We start from the raw sequence: 25,801 nt of genomic DNA, 5'->3' as shown, positions 1-25,801 counted from the left end.
GTGTAGCTCACCTCCCGCCCGAAGACAGCTGGGATAGGCTCAAGTGGTCCTCAGGGTGACCCCTGCGCTCTACCATCAGTGACCAAGAATCATATTGATTGTATCATATGTAAAAGGACAGCTATTTTTTTTTATTTATTTATTTTATTTTATTTTTTTTTTACACATGAAACACCCAAGGTTTACTCTGTTTTGCTGTGACTGCAGCAAGGGTCTTTATTACGCTTTCTTACATTTTCTAGTCAAGCTGATTATTCAGGATTTAATTTGAATTTCTTTGTATTCCTTTAAGACTGAAAACAATGCATGCTTTAGTTCACAAAAACAAAATAGACAAACCTCTCAGTAGCAGCGCAAACTAGATCTTCAATAAGACACATATACAGTAGTTGAATTAATAGTTTGATCAAAACAAAACAAACAATTGTAATTTATTTGAGCCTATTATATCTTGAAAGGTCCTAATGGTTGAATGAAAATTTAGGGAGGGGGGCGGGGGGAGAAAGACAAAAAGAAAAACAAGTTCCACCTTCTTATTCGTGATTTATTGTGAAGTGCATTATTGACAAAAATAAAATGCAGAAAGACATTCCTTGTACAATATTCTTTTACTTACAATTTCCTGGGCAGAAAAGATGAATAAATACCTGGTTGAAGTGGGCCTCAACAGATAACACCAGACTGATTGGGTATAAAGCAGTTATTAGTTATCTATTGTGACACAGTGCTTTTAAACAACAGACGAGCGGACCACCATCACTAGGTTTACGTCTGCTTACACCACTGAAAATCTGTCACCTCAGCAAAACGCAAACTATTCATCAGCTACCTTTTAAAGCATGGAAAAGGAAAGTATTTGATGAGCCTGTAGTCAGAGGGTGAGCCTATGGAGCTTGAGTGGTTCCTAAGCCGACAGCATTTGCATAAGCAGACAACAAACCGACCACCTGCCTGGTTTCCAGCGTGAGCCTGGCTTCGTCCAGCCAGTCCTCCACCACTCTCCGGGCCTCTCCTGTCAGCTGGTTCACCAGTTTAGCTGCTAACTCCAGATCACCATGCTCTAAGCAGTAGGTGGCAAACGAAAGGAGCTTGAACGGGTCTAAATCGTCCCCGCTTAGCTGGGCGGGCGGGGCTTCCTGTTTTGCATCAAAAAGCAGTGTGGCTTGCAGGTAGGATAGGAAATACTGGTACAAGGAGTTGTGAGACTCATCGATAAGGGCAACCCTCCGAACTAGCGAGCGCAGAGAATAGAAGCGGGCTCGGAGTGAGGCCTCGCTGTACACGCCGCGTTGTAGCGATTCTTCTGGAAGAGCTGTTGCCAGAGCCAAGGCAAATTCGTTGTCACGGCAGCTGTCTCGCACGGCCTGAGCGGCGCCTTCCAGTGGCTTGGTAGGTGAACCGGCATCAGCGGTCTTCAAGGTGTAGTTGAGGGCCTCCACGGAGAGCCACAGCTGGTGAGCTTTTCGAGCCTCCTCCTCCGCTACCACGTGGCCTGCAGAGATGAGCGCCGTTAGAGCTGTCGTCACTAAGCACATCAGAGACCCCTTGAACGCGATGACGTACGAGGGGCAGTCTAAAAGTAAGGAGCCCAATTGAGTTTGAACTATTTATGTGATCTTTTTTTCTGAAATGTTCATGATTTGGAGTTTAAATACTTCTTTGAAGGTTCATTTCAAAAAAATTGTTTTGTTTAAGCTTGTCCTCGTTCTGTCAGACATTTTGGAAATTAGGTCATTGTTGGGTGCCCGTCAGAAGCTGGAAGTTGTGATTGAATTCTTCTCCATTACGAAACATTTTCAAGTTTGCAGAATGTGTGGGGGGGGGGGGACGCTGCAATAGGCTACAGCACAATCATAAAGTGGATGTCCAGGATGAAAGACGCATGCTTAGAGTGACCTCTTTAGTGGTTAATCCTGGGAATAGTGCCAAGGTCGAGGCACGGATCAGAGAAGATCACAGCGTCACAGTTGATGACATCGCTGAATTTCTGTGAATAAGCCATGGAAGTGGTGCAAAAATTGTTAAAGAGCTAGGCACAATCCTTTGCAAAACCGAGCTCTTTCACATTTAATCATCCATCCATCCATTTTCTGAGCCGCTTCTCCTCCCGCGGGTCGCGGGCGTGCTGGAGCCAATCCCAGCAGTCATCGGGCAGGAGGCGGGGTACACCCTGAACTGGTCGCCAGCCACATACAAACAAACAACCATTTGCACTCACAGTCACACCGACGGGCAATTTAGAGTCTCCAATTAACGCATGTTTTTGGGATGTGGGAGGAAACCGGAGAGCCCGGAGAAAACCCACGCAGGCACGGGGAGAACATGCCGGTAGAATTGAAGAGGTCTTCAAAGTATTCTCCCCACCGACTCACGACGTCCCGAGTCGGGGTCAGCAGCGCCCCATACCCACTATACACAGTGTTGATTGTGCACTGCTTCCCCCTCCTGAGATGGCGGATGGTGGTCCAGAATTTCCTCGAAGCCATCCGGAACTCCTCCCACGTTTTTGCCTGAGCGACCACCGAAGCTGCATTCTGCTTGGCCACCCAGTACCCTTCAGCTGCCTCAGGAGTGCCACAGGCCGAAAATGCCCGATCGGACTTACTTCTCCAGCTTGATGGCATTCCTCACCGCTGGAACTAAGTTCACCAGTGTAAAAAACTAACTAGTTCATAGTTATTATTTTTCCCCAAAATGTTGCTGATGGGCTATTACCCTCAAAATACTGGCATTTCATTTCCATACTGTTGCCACTCATTCAGTCCACACTAATAGCATTCACCCTACAATCTCAAAAACATGAGGAAAAACGTTTTTTTTTTTTTTTTTTTAAATGAGGAATTCAAACAAAAACAGGACTTTTGTCCTTTGTTGCAAACAAAAACATGCAACTCTAGAACAGGAAAGAGGTTGAAAGGACACTGATAACTTTGCATTCCTCGCAGCTCTGGCCGACTATACTAACAAAATAAATACCATATCATCACACTGTGACCGTTCAGTGTTTAACTACAGCATTCAGATACAAATAATTTTCCTAGTAATTCACTTTTACAATTCTGTGCTGTATTACAAAAGAACAAAAGTCCCATCTACGCAGTGTCCCTGAACGCACCTCACACATATATATATATATATTTTGGGTGTTTTTAATTGCAGACAAATGACATCTTATGTGGGCAAATTTCCTTTTGTTCAATGACAGACCTGTGAGTGTTGATGGGTATTTTTAAACAGATACTGCATTATTCATGAATCCTGCGAGGTGAAATTAAGTAAAACGAAGAATCTTGAAGGCCCTGATTCCTTAATGCAACAGTTTTCTAATTAGCATTGAATAAGCAAAATTGTAAGAATCTTACTGTCTATGGCCTCCTCCACTCCCTTTAGTCTCGCATAGGCAGTGTTCATATCCAAAGTGAACTTATCCAGCTGCTCCTGGCTCAGTTGACGATATCGGGTTTCTTGTTCCAACTGCTTACTGCTTAGGATCTAAAGAGACAGCACAGGAGTTTTAGGAATAAAGGATGTTGGACAGGCCCTGAGTGACACGGAGCCAAGGAGCCTCATTCGCTTAAACAACTCATACTCCAAATCTCACAATCCGCCCTCATCTCTTTGGCCTCTGTTTTCCATTTGAACACCATACTTAGAGATTAGAGCAGTGGAGAATGCAAGATTAGAAAATTAAAGCCCTTAAAATTGCTGTATAAATCGTCTCAAATGATTTCGAAGACGATTTTCATCGGTGTAAGCTCACTAAGGCTGTGAAATCCAAGGTAAGCGGTAAGCACCCACTTCTATAACATACAGTATATTTGAAACTAGTACAAGCTTTTTTCCCCAAACAATATATATTTCCCGCTTCAGATGAAAGACTCTTCCATGCAAGATTCTAATGAGCATGTCGTTCGTGCCGACCAAAAAAGAAGCACAAAAAGAATGTAAAGTATTTAGTCAGCCACCAATTGTGCAAGTTCTCCCACTTAAAAAGATGACAGAGGCCTGTCATTTTCATCATAGGCATACCTCACCATGCCAGACAAAAATCCAGAAAACAGTCTGATTTTTAAATAATTAATTAGCACATTATGGTGGAAAATAAGTATTTGGTCAAGAAGTTCATCACAATACTTGGTTATATACCCGTTGTTGACAATGACAGAGGTCAAATGTTTTCTCTAAGTCTTCACACTGTTGCTGGTATTTTGGCCCATTCCTCCATGCAGATCTCTAGAGCAGTGATGTTTTGGGGCTGTCGCTGGGCAACACAAAGTCTCAACTCGCTCCAAAGATTTTCTATGGGGTTGAGATCTGGAGACTGGCTAGGCCTCTCCAGGACCCTGAAATGCTTCTTACGAAGCCACTCCTTCGATGCCCGGGCGGTGTGTTTGGGATCATTGTCATGCTGAAAAACCCAGCCACGTTTTATCTTCAATGCCCTTGCTGATGGAAGGAGGTTTTCACTCAAAATCTCACGATACATGGGCCCATTCATTCTTTCCTTTACACGGATGAGTCGTCCTTTGTCCCTTTGCAGAAAAACAGCCCCAAAGCATGAGGTTTCCACCCTGTGCTTCATAGTAGTTATGGTGTTCTTTGGATGCAACTCAGCATTCTTTCTCGTCCAAACACAACAAGTTGAGTTTTTACCAAAAACTTTTATTTTGGTTTAAATCTGACCATATGACATTCCCCCAACCCTCTTCTGGATCATCCAAATCCTCTAGCAAACTTCAGACGGGCCTGGACATGTACTGGCTTAAGCAGGGGACAGACGTCTGGCACTGCAGAGTCCCTGGTGGCGTAGTGTGTTACTGATGGTAGCCTCTGTTACTTTGGTCCCAGCTCTCTGCAGGTCATTCACTAGGTCCCCCCCCCCCCCCCCCCCCCCCCGTCCCCCCGTGTGGTTCTGGGATTTTTGCTCACCGTTCTTGTGGATCATTTTGACCCCACGGGTTGAACTCTTGCGTGCAGCCCTAGATCGAGACAGATTATCAGTGGTCTTGTATGTCTTCCATTTTCTAATACTTGATCCCACAGTTGATTTCTTCACACCAAGCTGCTTACCTATTGCAGATTCAGTCTCCCCAGCCTGGTGCAGGTCTACAATTTTGTTTCTGGTGTCCTTTGACAGCTCTTTCTTCGAACTTTTTTTGGACCATGTCATTTTGTTGCAGCTTTAGATCTTCTGTCCGACTTGATTTTGTCGGGACAGATTCTTCAGAATCTTGCTGATTTCTTGATTGAACAGGTAATTAGGTTTGGGTGTGATCATTGAAAATTAACCAAAGATTGTGTTTAGCAACAATTAAGTCATGATTTAACAAAGGGGGTAATTACTTGTTCACATAGTTTTTTTCCTCCATAAATGAAATCATCAGTATTTAAAGTTCACTTGGGTTATATTTGTCTATTTACATTTGTTAGATGAGTGTGGAAACTAAGCAAAAATATAAGAATTTGAGAAGGGGGCCAATAGCTTTTCCACAGCACTGTACCACAAAACGCTGGCATTTTAACAGGGGTGTGTAGACTTTTTATATCCGCTGTAATTTACGCATCCTCTGTAATTATACACGTGATGTAGAGCTAAATGACCTGCTCAGCTTCAGCTTTCAATTCCTGCTCCTGCACTTTGAGGACATCTTGGACATGGTCTGTGTGAGCAGCCGCCTGACGTCGGAGTTGAGTCCTCATCTCTGCCTCCATCACTTCCCTCAATTCAGACAGCTAAACACAAAATTTACAGCACTGCATCAAGATTCCGTTTCTGTAGATGTCAAAGAAATAACGCAGAGGCAGTCTCTTGGTTACCTTTCTCTCCTGCTCCAGCCGCGCGTCCTCCTTGATGTGCTGCAGGGACGTGTTAATAGCCGTCTCTTGGGCTTTCAGGTGCTCCAACTTCTGCTGCTCTAGAGCAGCATTAATATGGACCTGCTCCCTGACTCTCTGCTCCGCCAGCTCTCGGTTTAGCTGGTCAATGCGACGGTGTGCATGTGCAATAAGGGCATTCAGGTCATCTGTTGACAGCTTACCAGCTAACGAAAACAAAACAAACAACTTTTCCTTTTACTGTGTATAACCAAAACAAGATAAGAGTAGACAATTAGTACAAGCAGTGATATGAGTAGTAAAATTGTGAAGACGAAGACTATTGATCTCACAGCAGCAAACCATAATTTACAATTTAATGAAGAGAGTAACCATTTTTTTTTTTTTGAAAATCCAGGTCGAGGATTAAAATGTCATTTACAAACAGCATCACGTACCATCATCGTGTTTTGATCGTAACATTTTAAACTTCTCATTACAATATTGTAATAAAGTTGAGAGAATTGATGGTGTGTAGGTATTATGTACTGTGGGGGGGGGTAATTTTAAGGATGCAGCAGTGTTGCAAGACGTTCGTGAGAGTTATATAGGATGTGACAGTGTCCGTATATTCATCCAGGCTGCCAGCTGAATTTTCAAAGACTGTGCAGCTTTGGAGTTCCATCTTGGCTTCATTGGTCCACTTTTTCGCTGTTTTCACTGTAGGCTTCGCGCATTTAAGTTCTTGCCTGTACGTCGGTATTAAGCGAATTAAGCAGTGATCAGACGAGCTCAGGGCTGCACGAGGTATAGCACGGTATGCGTTTTTTACCGTAGTGTAGCAGTGGTCTAAAGTATTATTTTCCCTGGTAGGACAGTCGATGTGCTGCTTGTGTTTAGGGAGTTCGTGGTTGAGTTTAGCTTTGTTAAAGTCCCCGAGAATAATGAGGGGTGAGTCCGGGTGTTTTTTTTCCCCCCAATTTCGTTGACTTGTTCGGCGAGCGTTAGCAGTGCGGCGTTCGTGTTAGCTTGAGGCGGGAAGGACACTCCAGCGAGGATGAATGATGCAAACTCACGCGGCAAGTAGAATGGCTTACAGTTCAAAAACAGCGACGCCAAATGCGGGCTGCAGTGTGTGCTGAGCTCCGTGACGTCCGTACACCATTTTTCGTTGATATATAAGCACATCCCGCCGGCTTTTGTTTTCCCCGATAACTCCGTGATGCGGTCTGCTCGGTGAAGATGAAAACCCGGAAGCATGACGGCGCCGTCGGGTACAGCCTCACAAAGCCAAGTCTCCGTAAAGCACATGGCGTCGGAACGTCCGAAGTCTTTACTGGTCTTTATCAGAAGATGAAGCTCGTCCATTTTGTTGGGTAGAGAGCGTACATTCGCGAGGTGGATTGACGGGAACGCCAATCTGTATCCTCTCTTGCAGAGTTTCACCTGGATGCCAGCTCGCTTCCCTCTGTGGCGTCCCCTTCGCCTCCATGCGCCGAAAACCGCAGACGCCGCTGCGGTGAGTAACTCGGGAAAAAACTGAGCGGATTTGTGAAAGTTGGTGAAAGAAAGTCCAGAGTAGCCTCCTTGATGGTTAGCAAGTCTCCCCTTGCGTAAGTGAGTCGTGTGATGTCTCCAAACACGAACGAAAAACACAAAAACAATACTAGAGAGCGCGTAACCGAGGCGACCACACTGGTAGGCACCATCTTGGGCTCTCGAGCTGAACAGCATAAACAAGTCCAGTTAACTGCACAATTGACAGAAACCATCACACGTTTAAACTTTGCTGAAACCCGCATCCTTGATGTTGAAATGCAACGCGATGATGCTGAGGCTCGGAGAGCCGACCTCACTGCTGCAGCTGAGGCTGCACAGTTGACGTCTAAAAGACGGCTGCAAATTAAACTGCGGTGATGATAAATCAACCCAGGCCCCTATCTCTAGCGAACTAACTTCCAGAGATCAACAAAAATAGCGAAACAACGCTTATGCCGAGATTGCTCACTTAAAAGCTAAATTGGTAGAATTAGCCGACCGACCGTCTAATGACCAAGTGCTTGATTTACGGGTCGAACATCAGCGAGCGTCAAGCTGCCCGTGACATCCAGCGGCTCACTGAACATACTGAAACGCTCAAAGCAGAACGCTCCAAAGAGATGGAACAGTGAGACGAGCTCAAGACACAGATGGCAGTCCTGCAGACAGAGCTGTTCCGCCTCCAGCAACAGCTTCGGGACCAAGAGGATGAGTTAGCCCATGTCAGGTATGAGCTATAATTAGCTCGACAGCTCTCTGCAGACTATCTGACTCATCCCATCGCTCTGGCCCCTGCTACAGACAGCCAGGTGTCCGCCCTCACCAGAAGTGTCACAGAGCCCTACAAAACATCTCCAACCTTTGGGCCGGAACCCACTTTCAGGGGGCCGTGTGTCCTCCTCACGGGTGGGAGCCCCACCAGTCGCAGCTTCCCTTTTTGACTCTCCCTCAACCCAGCAACATTCCGAGGCCCACGCACACTGTCCAGCTCCCAAGTGCGTGAACTGGGTGCCAAAGGTTTCGCTCAACAAAAACACCCTGCCTCTAAAGCACAAGACTCGGATGTCTTCTTCACAAACGCACCACCACAGATGGAATTAGAGGGAGCTACGTGCAACACGCATGCGACTGTCACAGAACGTTCTGGCGATGTTGAACCAGACAACCTGAAGGGGTCATTTAATCCCAACAACCAATCTCAGCCCACGTATGTTAATGGTCCTCGTAACCAGCAACGCCAATCCAATGATAAATCAAAATCATGGAATAACCATAACTCTAATTGACGCCAAAACTACATGTCGAAACATGTAGTTTTGTAATTTTCATCATAGGTATACCTCACCGATGAGAGACAAAATGAGGAGAGAGAAAACAAAATCCAGAAAATCACATTGTCTATTAGCAAATTATGGTAGAAAATAAGTATTTGGTCAATCACAAAAGTTGATCTCAATACTTTTGTTATCTACACTTTGTTGGGAATGACAGAGATCAAACGTTTTCTGTAAGTCTTCACAAGGTTTTCACACACTGTTGCTGGTACTTTGGCCCATTCCTCCATGCAGATCTCCTCTAGAGCAGTGATGTTTTGGGGCTGTTGCTGGGCAACACAGACCTTCAACTCCCTCCAAAGATTTTCTATGGGGTTGAGCTCTAGAGACTGGCTGGGCCACTCAAGGACCTTGAAATCATTCTTACAAAGCCACTCCTTCGTTGCCCGGGAGGTGTGTTTGGGATCATTATTATGCTGAAACACCCAGCCATTTTTCATCTTCAATGCCCTTGCTGATGGAAGGAGGTTTTCACTCAAAATCTCACGATACATGGCCCCATTCATTCTTTCCTTTACACAGATCAGTCGTCCTGGTCCCTTTGCAGAAAAACAGCCCAAACCATGATGTTTCCACCCCCATGCTCCACAGTAGGTATGGTGTTCTTTGGATGCAATTCTGCATTCTTTCTCCTCCAAACATGACAAGTTGAGTTTTTACCAAAAAGTTCTATTTTGGTTTCATCTGACCATATGACATTCTCCCAATCCTCTTCTGGATCATCCAAATCCTCTCTTGCAAACTTCAGATGGGCCTTGACATGTACCGTCTTAAGCAGGGGGACACTTCTGACAGGAAGTGCAGGATTTCAGTCCCTGTCTCTCATTTTGTCTGAGGTATACCTATGATGAAAATTACAGGCCTCTCTCATCTTTTTAAGTGGGAGATCTTGCACAATTGGTGGCTCACTAAATACTTTTTCGCCCCACCGTATTTGATGTTACCCTTGACTTTGACAAAGATCAGATCACATTTTGTGACAAATTTATTTAAATAAAAACAAAACTTTATCTGATTGGGTGGTCTTACCGAGTCCTTTCCAGTTGGCCTGAATCTCTGGAGTTAGGCTGCTCACTTCCCTTTGGAACTGTATTTTGGCCTCATTAACCAGTTCACTGTACTGGGAGACAACCTTAGATTCTGACTCTGCAGACTGCACCTAACACATTACACAAAGACACACAAGTAGCTTTGTTGGCTTTTGGCACTAAGAGTAGAAGTGAAAATGACCAGTGGGATTGGCAAGATGAATACAGTACAATAATAAAAAGAGTTTCCTTTCCAGGGAAGAATGAGGGAACATGCAGTAAACTAGACATTCAGTATTGGGATGCCTCAACTTATTAGTTGATATTGCTATTTCAATTCTATTTTATTACCATTCAGAAAAACACTTCAAGTTGTCCATTGAACTAAAATAGGTGAATATGGGTCGATATTTTTCAATTAAAAATGGAAATTGGACAAGAAAGCTGTATTTGTCATACATTTCATTTTTTAAATCTGTGTTGGCTTCTTCCCGCAGTCCAAAACTGTGCATTTGAGGTGAATGATTTATCTGTCTGTCCAGGTTTTAACCCGCCTCACATTTTAAATCCACTAGAATTGGCTGGGATTAGGCTCCTACAAGTGCATGTTAGTTGTAATATTCTGCATGTATTTTAGTATTGAAAAATGGGGGGTCTTAATTGTAATTCCAATAAAGTGTGCATTTTGGAATTGCACTTGTCCATATACCGTAATTTCTCGTGTATAACGCACATCCCCCCACCAAAGTTGTCAAAAGTCTGTAGTGCGCTTTATACCTGGGTATAGGGGCAAATGGGAAAAAAAATCACATATTTTATCAATGTATGACGCCATTTAGTGGTCATGAAAAAGCTGTACACTTCCATTCCAAGATGTCACCGCGACCTAGTGGTTATAAAAAAGGTGTAGCCTACACTTTCATTCCAATATGACTCCATATGTACAGTTGTTCTAATAAATTTACATATCCTGGCAGAATTTGTGAAAGTTTTTTTTTTTTTTTATAAATATGACTGAACAACAACTATCATTAATTTCTTTATGGTTATGTTTTGTTTAATGATAGTGCTTACCTGAAATGCTTAACTATTTAATTTTAATCCCAATAAAATGAATTGTGTTTCACCTAGTCGTTCATGTTTTTTTTTTTTTTTTTAAGAAATGCACCCATCTTACAAATTTTGTCTGGATAATCAAACATATGAGCACAACTGTGGGTTTCCCCGTTTACGAAATAAAAGTAGGGATGGGAATTTCAAAAGAGCAAGTAAATAAATAAATGTTCAAATCAAGTGCTTAACTTCATAGTAATAATTTGAAAAAAAAACTAAAAATACAGGTAACACTTAATGTTTTGATCATATGGGTAGAAGCAAAATCATGCATTGTAAGAATGTATTATACATAGGTAGAAGGGTTTTCCAGAATTTTGAGGTCAACTTTGGGGGGGCGTATTATACATGGGTGCACATTATACACGAGAAATTACAGTAATTCTAACCATCAACTATTTTCAAGATTATTTATTTATTTTATTTTTTTAAATCTACACAAACCTCCTTACCTTGTTGATCACTTTATCCAAGTCTACGACCATTTTATGGAGATTCTCCTCTGCTGCTAACACGAGTGGTCGGACAGCAGGAACATTCAGCCCCTTGGATTTGTCAATGACAGACTTGAGGTTGTCCAAGGCCTCACTGTGGTGAGAGAGGGATGCCAAGACTGGTACATTACACAAACATAACTTTAACCATTATTAAATTCAAATATAAAAGGGTACCGAGAAATGAATAGTTGCAAACGACCCCAAAGTATCCCGCTACACATCTATTCAATTTCATGATACATTCAAATACTCGAAGAATAATTATGGTAATCATACTCACTACAACAACAATTAATTGATTAATCAACAATTATTTTGATAACTGATTGTTTAGAGCCCTTTGTTGAACTTAAAACAGCCCAAATCCTCAGAATTTCAGCCTCTCAACAGTAAATATTCACGTTTCTGTCGTCTTCCATGAAAGCAGATGTGTTGAATCAAAATAAGACATTTGCAAACATTTGCTTTTACATTGATCGATATTTTCTGACGTTACAGACCAAACCAGTGACTGAATCAGAATAAATTTATGTTTGTGCATTTTCCACACTGTCAGTTTGAAATGTGCTGTTTTTTTAAGGCGATAGAAATTTTAAAGAACAAAACTAAAACTAAAAATTCTGATTTATTGATTAATAAAAGAAAACAAATTGACAGATTAATCAATTATTAAAACCGCTACTTTCAGCCCTAAAGCTAACTAATGGAAAAGTTGGTAATTTACGATTTAATCAACTAGAGAGGTCGTTAAAATTGAAAGATAAAATAAAAAGATTGCACAATATGAATACAGTGAACCTCCCCAATATCCCCAATACCCCCCCGCCCGGAATGCACGCACCAGCACAGTGATAGTTTTTTTAAAGGGGTTTTTACAGCTTTTTAATGTTAATATAATGTACAGGATAGAACTGTAACATCATGCATTCTCAGATGGAAGACTTTTTTGTTTCGTTTTAAGCCCTACGATGACCACAAATGATTAACAAGGATTAATTGTGTCACACCTGAATATCAAGTAAACAAAACAACAAACAAAAAATGCATACAATAAAAATTAAATCAGTTCACATAAGGAGAATTAGTGACTTTTCCCTATGAATGACAAAAGCCAAAAAAAGTGAGTTTTGGAAGAAAGTAAATTGTAGCCGTGGTTTTCCAAATACAGGTAGCTTTGTACAAACAATATGGCTTACTTGGCTTTCATTAGCGCTGTGCCTGCCTCGTTTACAGCAGCCACTCTATTTGAAAGACAAGCTTCTACATCCTTCCACTGGGCTGACTTCTCCTGAGATGGAACCTGGATTGGAGAAAACCTGTGACTGTGATGTTTCGGAGCTTCAAAAGATTTCTTATTTAGGGACAGCACACCAGTTACACACCCGCAAAAATGAAATCTGCAGTCCTAAATCACAAACAGATATATTTTTGGAGACAGTGAATTTTTAAAGTCCTTGTAAAGATAAGAATCTTAATTAGGGCGGACCCTATTCAACCAACATGGATTTTTTTTTTTTTTAGGCTGATGCCAATTCCGATATGTGTAAGTATGAAATTTCGATTCCCGATGAATTAGCCAATTAATTTAAAAATATATATATAAAAATAACTTTTTTGCTCCCTTAACGCTTGGAACAACGACATGAATTAAAGGCAGAACATTCGACTGTTTCACGATACTTTGTCCTTTAGTAATTTTATAACTTTTTTTTTTTTTTTTTGCAGATTTTCTGGGGGAATGCTTGTTTGAAGGTCATTATCTTTGTCTTATTTCGTAATGTGTTAATGCACATTGATCATTTTACCTTTTAGACTATGTGAGTCGGTGGCACGGTGACAGGTTAGCACATCTGCCTCACAGTTCTGAGGACTTGGTTTCAAATCAGGCCTCATCTGTGTGAGGTTTGAATGTTCTCCCCGTGCCTGCCTGGGTTTTCTCCGGGTACACATCACAAAAACGCGCATGGTTGGTTGACTGAAGACTCCAAATTGTCCGTAGGTGTGAATGCAAGAGCATTTATATGTGCCCTGCAATTGGCTGGCGACCAGTTCGCGGTGTACCTCTCCCTCAGAGTCAGCTGGGATAGGATCCAGCACGCCCGCAACCCGAGTATCAGCAGTATGGACAATAGATGGAATGACTGTGTGAGTCCCGGGATGCACATGTCATGAAAAGAATGAGTCCCAGCCCTGGAACAATGAGTCCCTGAAACTTAACGTCACACAATACAGATACAGTAATCCGCCGCTATATTACTGTTCTCTCGCCGCGGTCCCACAATATTGTCGATTTTTATTACAGTTGTTACTGTATTATACTGTTTGTGCAATATTTTTGTGTCATCTATTGCTCTCTCTCAATATACTGTTTAGGCCTGACACGATAGCAAATCTTTTAGAACAATATATTTTCCCAAAAACCTTCCCGATAAACGATAGTATCATTGATGGATCTTTTTTTTTTATGCCACCGATATTAGAGCATAATAAAAAAAACTCTACAAATCTTACAAATTCTGCCCCGGTAATCAAAAACATGAGGATAACTATGTAATGTTCTCTCATGTACTAGATAAAACATGGGATGTGTTTCACAATAAGAGCAAGTAAATAAAAAGAGAAAGTTATACAGTGGGTACGGAAAGTATTCAGACGCCATTAATTTTTCACTTTTTGTTATATTGCAGCTATTTGCAAAAATCATTTAAGTTCTTTTTTTTCCCCTCATTAAATGTACACACAGCACCCCATATTGAAAAAAACAGAATTGTTGAAATTTTTGCAGATTAGAAAAGAAAAACTGAAATATCACATAGCCATGGGTATTCAGACCCTTTGCTCAAAATTTTGTAGAAGTACCCTTTTGAGCTAATATGAGTCTTTTTTGGGAATGATACAACAAATTTTCACACGTGGATTTGGGGATCCTCTGCCATTCCTCCGAGCAGATTCTCTACAGTTCCGTCAGGTTGGATGTTGACTGTTGGTGGACAGATATTTTCAGGTCTCTCCAGAGATGCTCAATTGGTTTTAAGTCAGGGCTCTGGCTGGGCCATCCAAGAACAGTCACAGAGTTGTTCTGAAGCCACTGCTTTGTTATTTTAGCTGTGTGCTTAGGGTCATTGTTTTGTTAGAAGGTAAACCTTCGGCCCAGTCTGTGGTCCTGAGCACTCTGGAGAAGGTTTTCGTCCAGGATATTCTCGTACTTGGCCGCATTCCTCTTTCACAGCTGGACTCCAATGAAGGTGTAGAACCATCTCAAGGTGTAGAACCATCTCAAGGATGATCAGAAGAAATGGACAGCACCAGAGTTAAATATCTGAGTGTCACAGCAAAGGGTCTGAATACTTATGGCTGTGATCAGTTTTTCTTTTTTAATAAATCTGCAAAGATTTCAACAATTCTGTTTATTTCTGTCAATATGGGGTGCTGTGTGTACATTGAGGGAAAAAAATGTACTTAAATAACTTCAGCAAATGGCTGCAATATAACAAAGAGTGAACATTTTAAGGGGGTCTGAATACTTTCCGTACCCACTGTACATGTTCAAAAGACGTCCGATATAGTCGATTCTCCGTTACATTGAAGCACTTTTTTTAGGCCACAGGCACCCATATTACTGTACTTTTTTGTGGCCTAAAATTCGCACTACAGTACAAAGTTATTGTAAATATTAAAAAAAAGCATGGGAAAAAAATTATCCAAACTTGGCACGCCAGTGTGGTTGGTCATGGTGACGTACAGTACTCATCATAGGCGAGTCACTTTCATGAGCCATGAGGAATTAGTGTGCTTCCTAGTTCCAAATCCGTCGCCAATGGCAAACAGCTTGACAAAAAAAGTTACTGTACCAAAAATAGCGTGTTCCAGACTCCAAATAGCATGTTCGAGACTCCAAAAACTTGTGTTTTGTATTCCTCAGAGCCATGCCGCTCGCTCTCTGCACAATAGACAATAGATATAACCTGTGCTAGTAAACAACAACGGCCAATTCTGGAACTGACAGATTTTGTCAACGGCATTTTAAGTGAAAAATGGAAACTATTTTTGGCCACATCCTAACGGTCTGTTTTACCCAATATCTGTTATATTGGGGTCAGTTTTATTGAGGTTCCCCTGTATTTTAATTTAACAACTGAACCGTTTTTGTGGTTGATTCTTCAAAATGTTTGTTTTCTCTCATAATGGCGTTGCACATATATGCACGTTTAATAAGTGCTCCCAGTGGGAATTTCCCACTGAGAAGTACAAACAAAAATGACTCTGGCCATTCCATTTTAAGCGCCATTCGTTCCAAATGTTCTCTTCCTTTAACTTTCATTTTCTGATCTTTCTCCATCTTTAACTCAACTTCCATTCGGAGTTTGTTTCTCTCCTCTCCCACATTTCTCCTCATCTGTCTGGACTGCACGCAATCAGTGATTACGACCAGATATGCAGATTTCATTGGCTGAAGAGGATGGTTGAACGAGCATGTGATTGGTCAGTACGGTTCATCACTATCATAAAGCCTGTAATATATTGTGCCGCTTAAAATAGAAGCGCACCTCATGTCTTGAAACATAAACTCTCTTTTTTTTTGATATGGTGTGTGTCCGTATGGGACTGCTTCTGAGTCCGGACGCGGACCGCGGTCTACCAGTTAGTTACCTCTATTTTAAACGAGGTTGCCACAATCGAGTGAGCCAGAGCTAGCTGTTTAGCTCCTTAGCTAGCTAGATAGATAGTTAATGGACAAATGTAATAAATAGTTAACTTCCCCTCAAGTGTCCCAGTTGTGTGCATCTAGGGAGCCAAAGCCGTTCCAAAAGCGGCTGGTCATGAGCGGCATGCTGGATGTTACCACAACAATGAAAATTTATCAAGTCCGGGAAAGAAGTCTGCATCATAAGGTGCCCCATCCATTTTGGAGAAAATTTACGACTTCCAAGTGCGCCTTATGGTCGTGAAAATACGGTAAGTGCCTAAAATTTTAGAGACTCCAATAAAGCTCATCTTATAAATTGAACACCGATTTACGCACAAAAGCAACACCTGCACCAGGAGGGTAATTTACACTAGATTCTTATGAACAGTGCACCTCTGCTTCCATAGCTTCCCTCAGTTTTAGTGTGTGCTGCGAGATGGCCTGCAAGGCTGCTTCCTGAGCTCCCATGGCCTGCAGTGTGGCTTTAGCAGAGCTAGCCAATGAGTCATCAAGATTTACTGAGACAGCTGAAAAACAGGACACACACGAGACATACTGTATAGGTGGAGCATAATAGAGACATAATTGAACATTCATTTTGTTTAAACAGTGCTGCTAGCTTACATCCCAGCATTTCCTTTTCGTCTCGGTCTTGCTGAGCAAGTCGAGCTGTCACCTCTTCTACTGGACGCTCTTTCAGTGGTTCTACTGCCGTTACAGTCCGTATTTCATTGGAAACTGCAGCTGTCTCTGGAGTTACTCTATGGTCATGACACTCTTTGCACGCCTCTGGACAGACACAGACACTTATGGTGGCTACAGCGTATAATCATGGAACATATAGTTAATTTGATAGGATGGTTCTCTTGACTGTTCTCAGACATAAAATGCAGTATAAATGGAGGACAAATAAAGCTTGATGGTGCTACCTTTGACTGGTGTCACCTCCGTGTCGCATGGAGCAGGGACTGATGGTACTTCACTGATGGCTGAGATTATATGAGTCGCTTCAGCTGAAGCTTCTGGATGTACACAAACGACCACAAAATATATGATTGCATGTATAAAACCTGTTACACGTAGAGTATTTCTGAGTGCAGGGGGGCCACAGTGGCAGAACGTGCCATAGTAACTAGGGATGGGCAAGTATATGGGGCCGATACCAGCCTTATTTTAAGGCATCGGTCACTCATGAGGGCTGTCGATACCAGCCACCGATACTTAAGGCAAAAAAAAATGTGGCATTGAGTAAGACCTTCGTGGCAATAGCTGGCATTTCCAAACCATCTCAATCTATATTTTATGCCAGATGCCCTTCCAAACACCAACATCACTGTTTCCCCGGGTTGGGCCTGGCACTAGGAATAGTCTGGCTGTGACGCCCAGCTGCTGGTTTTGACCACAGGTTTCTCATTTGTTCCATAGTAACGTACGCTAACTGAGTAGTATAGCCACAATCACTAATGACCATATCACCACTTTTAGGCATATTTCCTTGCTTCCAGCTGGATGAACCTGAATGCTTAATGGATTTAAGCATAGCGGGGGCTATGTATTTATGCAATATGCAATCCATCAGGTTAAATATCTGCACAAATCAGCAAAACGATACTACATCTGAAGCCACCCACGAAAAACTCTATTACCATGTCAGAATTTGATACAGTTGATCAAAACAACTGTAGAGAAAACGGTTCAGCAGCAGAAACCATCAATGAGCTGTCTTGACTCAATACCATCTGACTTTTCAAAGCGACTGCGAAGTCTGTGAGGGGGAATTTGGCTGTTAGGCAGCAGTAGGTTTATGAACCTTGATTTGTGCACTGATACACAGTCATATTGGAACAGGAAGGCGCCATCTCCAAACTGTTTCCACAAAATTGGAAATGTCCAAAATATTAGCCGCGAAGCTCCAGTTAAAGGAATTCTGAATGCTTCAGCATACCAAGAGATTTTGGACAACCTAACAGTTTGAGGATTATCCTTTCCTGTTCCAAAATATCAGTGCACAAAGCAAGGTCCATAAAGAAACGGATGAGAGAATTTCGTGTGGATGAACTTGACTGGCCTGCATAGTCCTGCTCTCAACCTGATAGAACACATTTGGGTTGATTTCAAGTGGACAGTGAGCCAAGCCTTCTCCTCCAAGAATGGACAAAAAAAATACAATAAACTCATTCCTAAACCTTGTTGAAAGCCAGAGTGTAAACTGTTATGGATGCAAAGGGAAGACCAGCATCATATCAAACCATATGGATTTAGAATAGGATATCACTTAAAATCATGTGAGTATGGTTGAGATGGTTGGTTGGTTGGTTGGTTGGTTGAAGACTAAAATCAACGCTAAAAACCATCGGTGCAAGAGTGCACTCCAGCGTTTAACCTGTTCGCTGCTTCAATGTTGTCATAGACGCATTTTATTGTTTCACTCAACCAATTTACTTGACTCAAGTTCCGCACGGTGTGGGCTGAGCGCGTCAGACTTCTACAAATTGTGAAAGCCTCCTTTGCACAATATAATCTTAATCTAAGCGTTGCACAGAATGTGACTGGTCATTTATTTGAACATAGTTAATTTTGTTCGCTGCTGCCGTTGGGCACAAGCACGTCTTCGTGCGTGTTCTTCTTCGTTTGTTTTCGCCTCTTCTTCATTGGTTTTCGCCACTTTCTTCTTTGGGGTCGGCGGACTGTAGGCGTCGAAACTGCTAACGAATTTTTTTAATTTGAACAATTCCGGGAGAACCGGAACGCGGTTCCAATCGGTTCTCAACTCTATATGTGAGTCAAAGCAGGTGAGTGAATACTTCTGGCAATTTAGTGTATCCGTTTTTATCAATTTCTATGAGAATGTTTTGAGTTATTTGTTTATAATTCTCACTTAAACAAATGAAAATAAAAAAGTGAGATTTGAAAATGTGTTTTTCATTTCGTTGTATAATAATTCTGCACAACAATAGCTGCTTAATAATTGTCCACATATTGATACTCTCCTACGAAAGCTTAAACTTCACTTTTACTGTCTTACAAATTCTTGTCTGAGGTTTAGTAACATTTTGAATGAACCTAAAGCACTGTGGTTGATTAATACAAATAATCCTCAAAAATGGGACTTGCCTATTAATGCTGCACACAGTGTAAGCATGAATATTAATACTAGGCCATGAATTGAAATCAATGATATGTAAAAACAGTAACTCAGCCAGTACAGTCTTGTGTCAAGTTTACGCCACGATGCACTAGTTCATTGCACGCCATTGTCATCGCAATACAGGACCCCCTGTATATGAAGGTGTGGGAACAGGAATAAATGTTACTACTACTAGTACTGCTACTTAAAATACTAATTGATCAAAATTTAAGCCAACAACCATTTTCCCCACAAGCGCTTTAGACAATATGATCCAATGCCTAGTCCAAGATTACAGGATTATTGCAATGGAATCAAAACGCGTACTGGAAATTCTGGACTTGCCACAATAAACCTGCTTCACGGGGCTACAATTACATCATTACAGGTGGATCGTCTGTTGTTTGTCTGTATTTATAAAGACAGAGAACAGAATCGTTCTACCAAATGTTGACAAGAACTACGACAACTACTACAGCATGGAGCCTCTATTCCAGTGATTCTCAACCATTGTGTGCTCTTCAGGTGTGCCATGGGAAATTATACAATTTTACATCATTGCTCAAAAACTTATTTGCAACAAATAATGTATCTTTGTTCATCCGTTTCTGTCAGTGAGGCATCGTGACAGACGGAACAAATAAATGGTATTTGATTAGATGACAGGAAGTACATAAAGTCATTGATGTAGCCACTTGTTACATTTTTGTTTGGTGTGACGTGAGATTTTTTCAATTGTAAAATATGTGCCTTTGCTGCATAAAGGTTGGAAATCACTGCTCTAGTCACAATTTACAGGCAACCTAAGAGTATAGCAGTTATACAGTTTTTATTGATGTTTTTAGTAACTTAAACAGGAAAACAATTTTCCAAATTGACCGTTTCCACGACAGCATCAGATGACAGCTTACCCTCAGAGATGTCTGTGATTGCTTGGAAAAAGAAAGCAAATGAATGTTTACATTTAAAACATCTCTGACATAGAAGCATTGCATTGGAGGCTCATGGTTGCCTTTTAGATTGTCTGGGATCCAAATCATGTTTCAGTGTTGGCACTGCCCGTTCGCCACCTTGCCAACTGCTAAAGGCTGTGGCGAAGCAGATATTGTCCATGTTCGCCACGCTGACGAATCAACATCGCCCGCATCAAAAGCCCTTCCTGCTAGAAGTTGAGCCCTCTCGTTCTGCTGTATGTTAAGTTTGTTAACGGTGTTAGTGGTTTCGTTTTTACTCCGCTTCCTAAAATGCCTCAAATTGGTCACCAAGTGCGGACCCGGGAGAGCCACCGCCCGGCTGGTGCTCACTAAGCAGACAGGCTCAGGGGCTTTCCCAGCTGCGGGGAGCGCCGCGTGGAGGAAGATGAGACCAGATGGCACTCGGCACCTAATCGAAGCTTATTACCGCAATGTACGTTTGCAATGTTGGCGGTCAACGTGCCCTGCAATCCACATTAGCTTACGCAGCGAACTAACTGCCTTCATCAATGCACAAGCCGCTAATCCGAAATTTGGTTGTAAACTAAATTGAAATTGCAATGTGTTTTAAAAATAAATAAATAAATAAATAAAAAATGAAAACAACCTTGCAATTTGAGTATTTTCCCAAATTGTTCAGCCCTAGTCCCGACTGATGACTGATTGAGTTCTGATTGGGCCCACATCATTACAAGCCTATCGGCTCCCCAGTGACGAGGACTGGCTAAGTGTGGCTGAGGCTTTAGCCAGATAAAGACACATGATGCTGTGGCTAAGTACACACAAGTGCGGCTAGGAAATGTTTATACGGTTTAGCCACATTGGCTAAGAGGTTTCATGGCTAAGAGGTTTTCAGTGCCAACCCTGTGTTTGACTCATCAAAACTTAAACTCAACATTAGACAAGGTAGCGAGGTACACCAGTCCTGAAAGTGTCGTACAAATAACTAAATCCTGAAACTGAAAAACCTGAACTTCTGAAATAAATTATTCAATAGTGTGCAGCATTTCAGAGAAAGTTTCACAAAATCTACTGTTGGACTGCCCATCTGAATCATAGTTCAAAGTAGTTCTACATCTCTTTTCTTGTTCGATTCTTCTGGCAATACCGAGCTAAACTTTGGTGTACAGATTTGTGCTTGTTCTCCGTTTTCGACTCCTCCTCAAAGCATGTGTGCATGGAAGCAGTTTCAAATATTTAGAAGCAACTTTTAATGCCATCATGACAAGCGCGACGACTACTGACCAGTTAGATTAGTGGGGATGTAACAATCTCTCTCTCTCACACGGTGCAGTTTTCTCACAGTATAATTATTGCGATATCAAAGGGAAAACTCATTGCAGAAGGGTTCAGGTGGAGTAAAGAGGCGAAAGCAGGAGGAGAGAAGAGAGGGAAGTATGCAAGATGATTTTGCATTGATGTCTGTATTTTTGTATGGAGTGGACCTATTTGATTATTTCATTCTTGGGAATAACAGAGGGATATGTTGTAACGGGAGTCAGGATCTTTATTCCCCGTCTGTGTGATGTTCGTGTGCCGCCGTGAGCCAGGACGCTGGTGGTACTTGAAATGGGGTTTTTTTCTAAAGTGGTACTTGGTGTAAAATGTTTGAGAAGCATTATGATAGATGAGTCACAGATTGCAAATTATATCCCATATACACTTTGACTTTATACTGTCGACAAGAAATTTATCTATTATTGAACACAATCACCTGACACATTGCTTTTTTACAAACAGACACTGAAAAAAAAATGTATTGATAGTTATGAATCTGTTCATTAAGAATGTGACAATTAATAATAATAATAAAAACAACAGCACCACCAACAACAAATCATATGCATACTTAGAATTTTGCTTGAGGGCGTTAATTATTCCTGAGACTGACCTTGTAGGCTCTGTGCAGGCTGTAGTGGGGGTGGATTAGCCTCTTCGATGGGACTCTCGACAGACTCCACTTTCTTCTCTCGCTTGGCTTTAGATGGTTTCATCACTTTTTCCATCATTGAGGGAGATTGCGACAACTCGGTCTTGGCAGGAAGAAGAGATGCCATTTAAGATCCGAGAATTTGTAAACGTGCCAGGGTACACAAACGCAACACAAGCTAATGAGCTCCACAACGAAATCTGCATCAACAATTCTTCCTTTACATGGATGTTAACGGTTTCTAACTTATTATTTTTAATAGATCGTGTAGCTAAATAAGGTAAACCAAATATTAAAAGCATCTCCAGTAAGATACACTGCAGTTCAACACCAAACTACAACATATAAACAAAGAGGTACTGGACCTTCAACCGCACGTGTAGCTAATGGGCTTTACACGATCAGGATTTTTGGAGTCGATACCGATCAGAGAGTGTAAAAAAAAAAAACAATAACCGATCACCGATCCGACCACAAGATGGAGGAATGTGTCTGTTTAAATGACCTGTTCATTTACTGGATATATTTGTGTACTTAATTGCTCAAAAAAAAATTATAGTTCCAATAAATAATGTATCTTTGTTCTTCTATTTATGCCAGTGAGGCATAGTGACAGACAGAACAAACGAATGGTCTTCTATTCGAAGGCAGGAAGTAAATACAGTCATTAATGTATGCACTTTTTGTGACATTTTTGTTTGTTGGCCTGCCGTGAGATTTTTCAATTGCAAAAGATGTTCCTTGGCTCCATAAAGGTTGGAAATCACTGCTCTCGTCAGATGGTGTTTTCTCATCGGTCAGGCCAAACCAACATTACAACGTGACAGAAATAATGGGTGCTAACTTACAGTAATGAAATTACTTTGTTTTGAATTAAATGGCTTCGCCCACACCGAAACCTTAGAGCATGATTCGACAGAACGGCGGCATGTTTACGTCCGGCCGTTCGTGCTAGCAGTAGCTTGCGAGGCTACATCACGTTTTATTGCCTGCTTGTGAGCCGTATCGTATTCCAAGTACGTGAACATGCCTCAAGCAAGCCTTAAACGAACATCCTCTCCTGTCACCACCAACACACGTTTTTCCCCACTGTGTCCTTATAATACCGTCGGCGCGTTCCACTCTTCTTGTCGTCGCCACGGTAACGAGTGTATCCGGTCGCATTTGAGTTGACAAGATAAAGCCCAATGATCGTAAAAAACGGGATGCGGTGGTATCGGGATACACAATTTTATTGCAGTAGTCTGACAGTGCAATCGTGAAAGAGCAAATTTGTCTTGTACTTTGAACCGGGCATTACGTGTTGCCTGTCTCCGACGTGTTGTCTGTCCCACACCGCCAACATGTTTTTTTTGTTTTTTTAATAACTTCATCGGCCCTCAGATATTTACACTACTACGTCAAAAGACACGCAACAAGGCTAAAAATAAACTAGCTTTTGGATTCAAATATACCGTGCACGCGGCGACGCGGAGTAAATGCCTTTTGCAGATCCGATCGATGACGAATCATGACAAAGCCGATCTGCATAAAATGCTAAATATCGACCGATAAAATCGGTGTAAAGTGTAGTCTAATCAAATACCTATTTTGTGTGGGTCACATACAGCTAGTGAAAAAAACCATACGTAAATCCTATTCTGTTTTTTTCAGTACAGTACAGGAGTACCAAGTTCCGATAAGGAACAAAGCATGAAAGTGACAAGAAAAGTGTCACTTTCTTGTTCTCTAGCCACTTGTTTACTCTGTAGCAAACACATTTGAAACGGCATTTAAAAATATAATATACTGTAGATGTTTTCGGAGGCTATTTTGAAACAAAGCAAAAACATTCTTGATGGTCCTTAACGTGTGAGAAGCACAGACCGAACGTATTCTGACAGCCTGGTATTTTCAAACATCTTCACCAATGTTTCTTTGAATAAGCCCTGACCTGTTTTTTGACAGAAAGCCCAGCTTCTCGGGGAGCAGGTCCCAATGCCAACCCCAGCAGCCGCTCCGAATAGGGGACATTTTTCTCCACGGTTTCTCGGAACTTGTGGTCCCATTTGGCGTAGAGTAGCGTTCCTCCGATGCCACCGCCGACTGTCATCAGGGCAGCGGTGACCACTTTGGCAGCCCCGCTGACAGACGAAAAACACTCGAGTTGCGTTTTTGCTGCGCAGTGGATGTGCATTTGTTTGTGTGACGGTTACCTGCTTCCCCCAGCTGTGTAGCGTCTGGAGGACGGCAGACTGTTTCGAGGGCTTCTTCCATAGTTTTTCTAAGAAGCGAAAGGCAGACAATTGGGTTCAAATTGCTCCGTGTGTGTGCTCGGCAAGTATAACGTGCACAACAGCTGATGCGGAAATGAACAATTTTGGGACATTTAAAATTGAATAACAAATCGTACATCTGCGTTGGCCTCGTGAGTCAGGCTGTGGGTCACCGAATGACTTCTAATCTTACTAGCATGCTAATGCTACTATTGCGATTTGTGGAACGTCCTTGTAGCGCATTCGCAGCTGTCGTCGAAGTCTTACCCCAAGTGTAGAACGAGCACCTCTGACACAAGCCCTCAGCATGGTCCACGATCACCTTTCGTCTTAAAGTCGGACTGAATTGAACCTGCACAGCAGCCGTGACTCTCCCTTTTCCCCTTGCCTGCCGCCGGGTCGACACGTCTTCTTCTTGAGGAAAACGTCATTTGGCGAGCCAAAAAGATACGAGCGCCACCGCGCGGTTGGAGCTCCGATTGGTTCTGCTGAGACGAACGAATTAGTTAAGAATTCGTATAGGAACACAGTTTTTGTTGTTATTCTTGCATTTACAGATACATTAAATTATTAAAATGATTGAAAGTCTCAGATCCAGAAATCCAAAGTCAATGACACCAATTCAAAAGGTTTTCGAAGCAATTATTCAGCTACTGACATACAATGTCATTCCAAACTCGGAAATGTTTTCCTTCCCAACATGGCCGCCTCGCAGGCACGTGGGGGCGTAACCAAGACGAGTGGGCGTAACCACCAGGAGAGGCCGCACACTGCAGACAGATACAATAGGACAAAAAATAGCTCCGGTCTGCTGCCCTGTGAAGGAATAGTAGTGCAGTGTACTGTAGTCAAATTGCAGTTAATATTGTTGTTGGAGGAAACCGGAGAAAAGCCACGCAGGCACGGGGAGAACGTGCAAACTCCACACAGGCGAGGCCGGGATTTGAACCCCGGTCCTCAGAACTGTGAGGCAGATGTGCTCACCTGTCGTCCGACGTGCCGCACCACACACAGATGTAATTGGGAATACTACTCCGCGGCGGACTAATATATGCGAGTGGATCGGCCTGAGCGCTCGGGACCTACTTTTGGACAAGTAAAGTAGTCCTTTACACAGTACTTTAGTCACTATTACACTGTGTACTTTTTAAGTCAAGTCATTTTTTGGAGGAGTACTTTTTACTTTCACTTGAGTCACATTATCACATTATTGTCAAGTAACAGCCCTCTTGAGTACATTTGACGACCCTACCCACCTCGATTGCTACTCTTACGTTTAAGCAGCATTTTTTTCTCAACAGATATTATTTGTTGCACTGGTCTTTTGTATTTTCGCGTTTGAGGTGCTGCGGGTTGCGGTCCCGGCGGAACCGCGAAGCACACGTAACATCGGCGACAAGACTTGATCTGCTAGTGCATCTTGTATTAATTAGGAAACGCACCGACAATGATCTAATTAGTTTATGGAAATGGACAATAAAAACAGAAACATATTGTATTTAC

General features: G+C 42.1%; 1 protein-coding gene across 2 annotated transcripts; it reads right to left on the bottom strand.

Moving 5' to 3' along the window:
• Positions 1-506: 506 nt before the first annotated feature.
• On the bottom strand, positions 507-24,783 carry immt (inner membrane protein, mitochondrial (mitofilin)). Of its 2 annotated transcripts, XM_061685276.1 has the most exons (15): positions 24,566-24,783; positions 24,239-24,306; positions 23,977-24,166; positions 22,005-22,146; positions 20,051-20,071; positions 16,942-17,034; positions 16,637-16,801; positions 16,406-16,539; positions 12,522-12,625; positions 11,281-11,416; positions 9,717-9,846; positions 5,818-6,041; positions 5,602-5,733; positions 3,363-3,492; positions 507-1,492 (listed from the first exon to the last, which is right to left on the bottom strand). In XM_061685276.1, the coding sequence occupies exons 1-15, from the start codon at positions 24,605-24,607 to the stop codon at positions 885-887; spliced, it is 2,319 nt and encodes a 772-aa protein (XP_061541260.1). In that variant the 5' UTR covers positions 24,608-24,783; the 3' UTR covers positions 507-884. The 2 variants fall into 2 exon arrangements, with proteins under 2 accessions (XP_061541260.1, XP_061541261.1); XM_061685277.1 differs by lacking the exon at positions 20,051-20,071 and having other exon boundaries at positions 24,566-24,765.
• Between the last annotated feature and the right edge of the window lie 1,018 nt (positions 24,784-25,801).

Source organism: Phycodurus eques, chromosome 9 (genome assembly GCF_024500275.1).
Source record: "Phycodurus eques isolate BA_2022a chromosome 9, UOR_Pequ_1.1, whole genome shotgun sequence".
Classification (NCBI taxonomy): domain Eukaryota; kingdom Metazoa; phylum Chordata; class Actinopteri; order Syngnathiformes; family Syngnathidae; genus Phycodurus; species Phycodurus eques.
The sequence above is the reverse complement of the archived record's forward strand: the minus strand, read 5'-3'. Positions and strand labels throughout refer to the sequence as shown.

Bases quoted from the DNA above. Each gene is read 5' to 3' on its own strand.
- immt (XM_061685276.1), bottom strand. From the start codon at position 24,607: ATGCTGAGGGCTTGTGTCAGAGGTGCTCGTTCTACACTTGGG. The intron at 16,540-16,636 runs GTAAGCTAGCAG...CCTGTTTTTCAG, and splicing joins CGAAAAGGAAATGCTGGGAT to CTGTCTCAGTAAATCTTGAT. The intron at 12,626-16,405 runs GTGCACTGTTCA...TCTCCAATCCAG, and splicing joins GGGAAGCTATGGAAGCAGAG to GTTCCATCTCAGGAGAAGTC.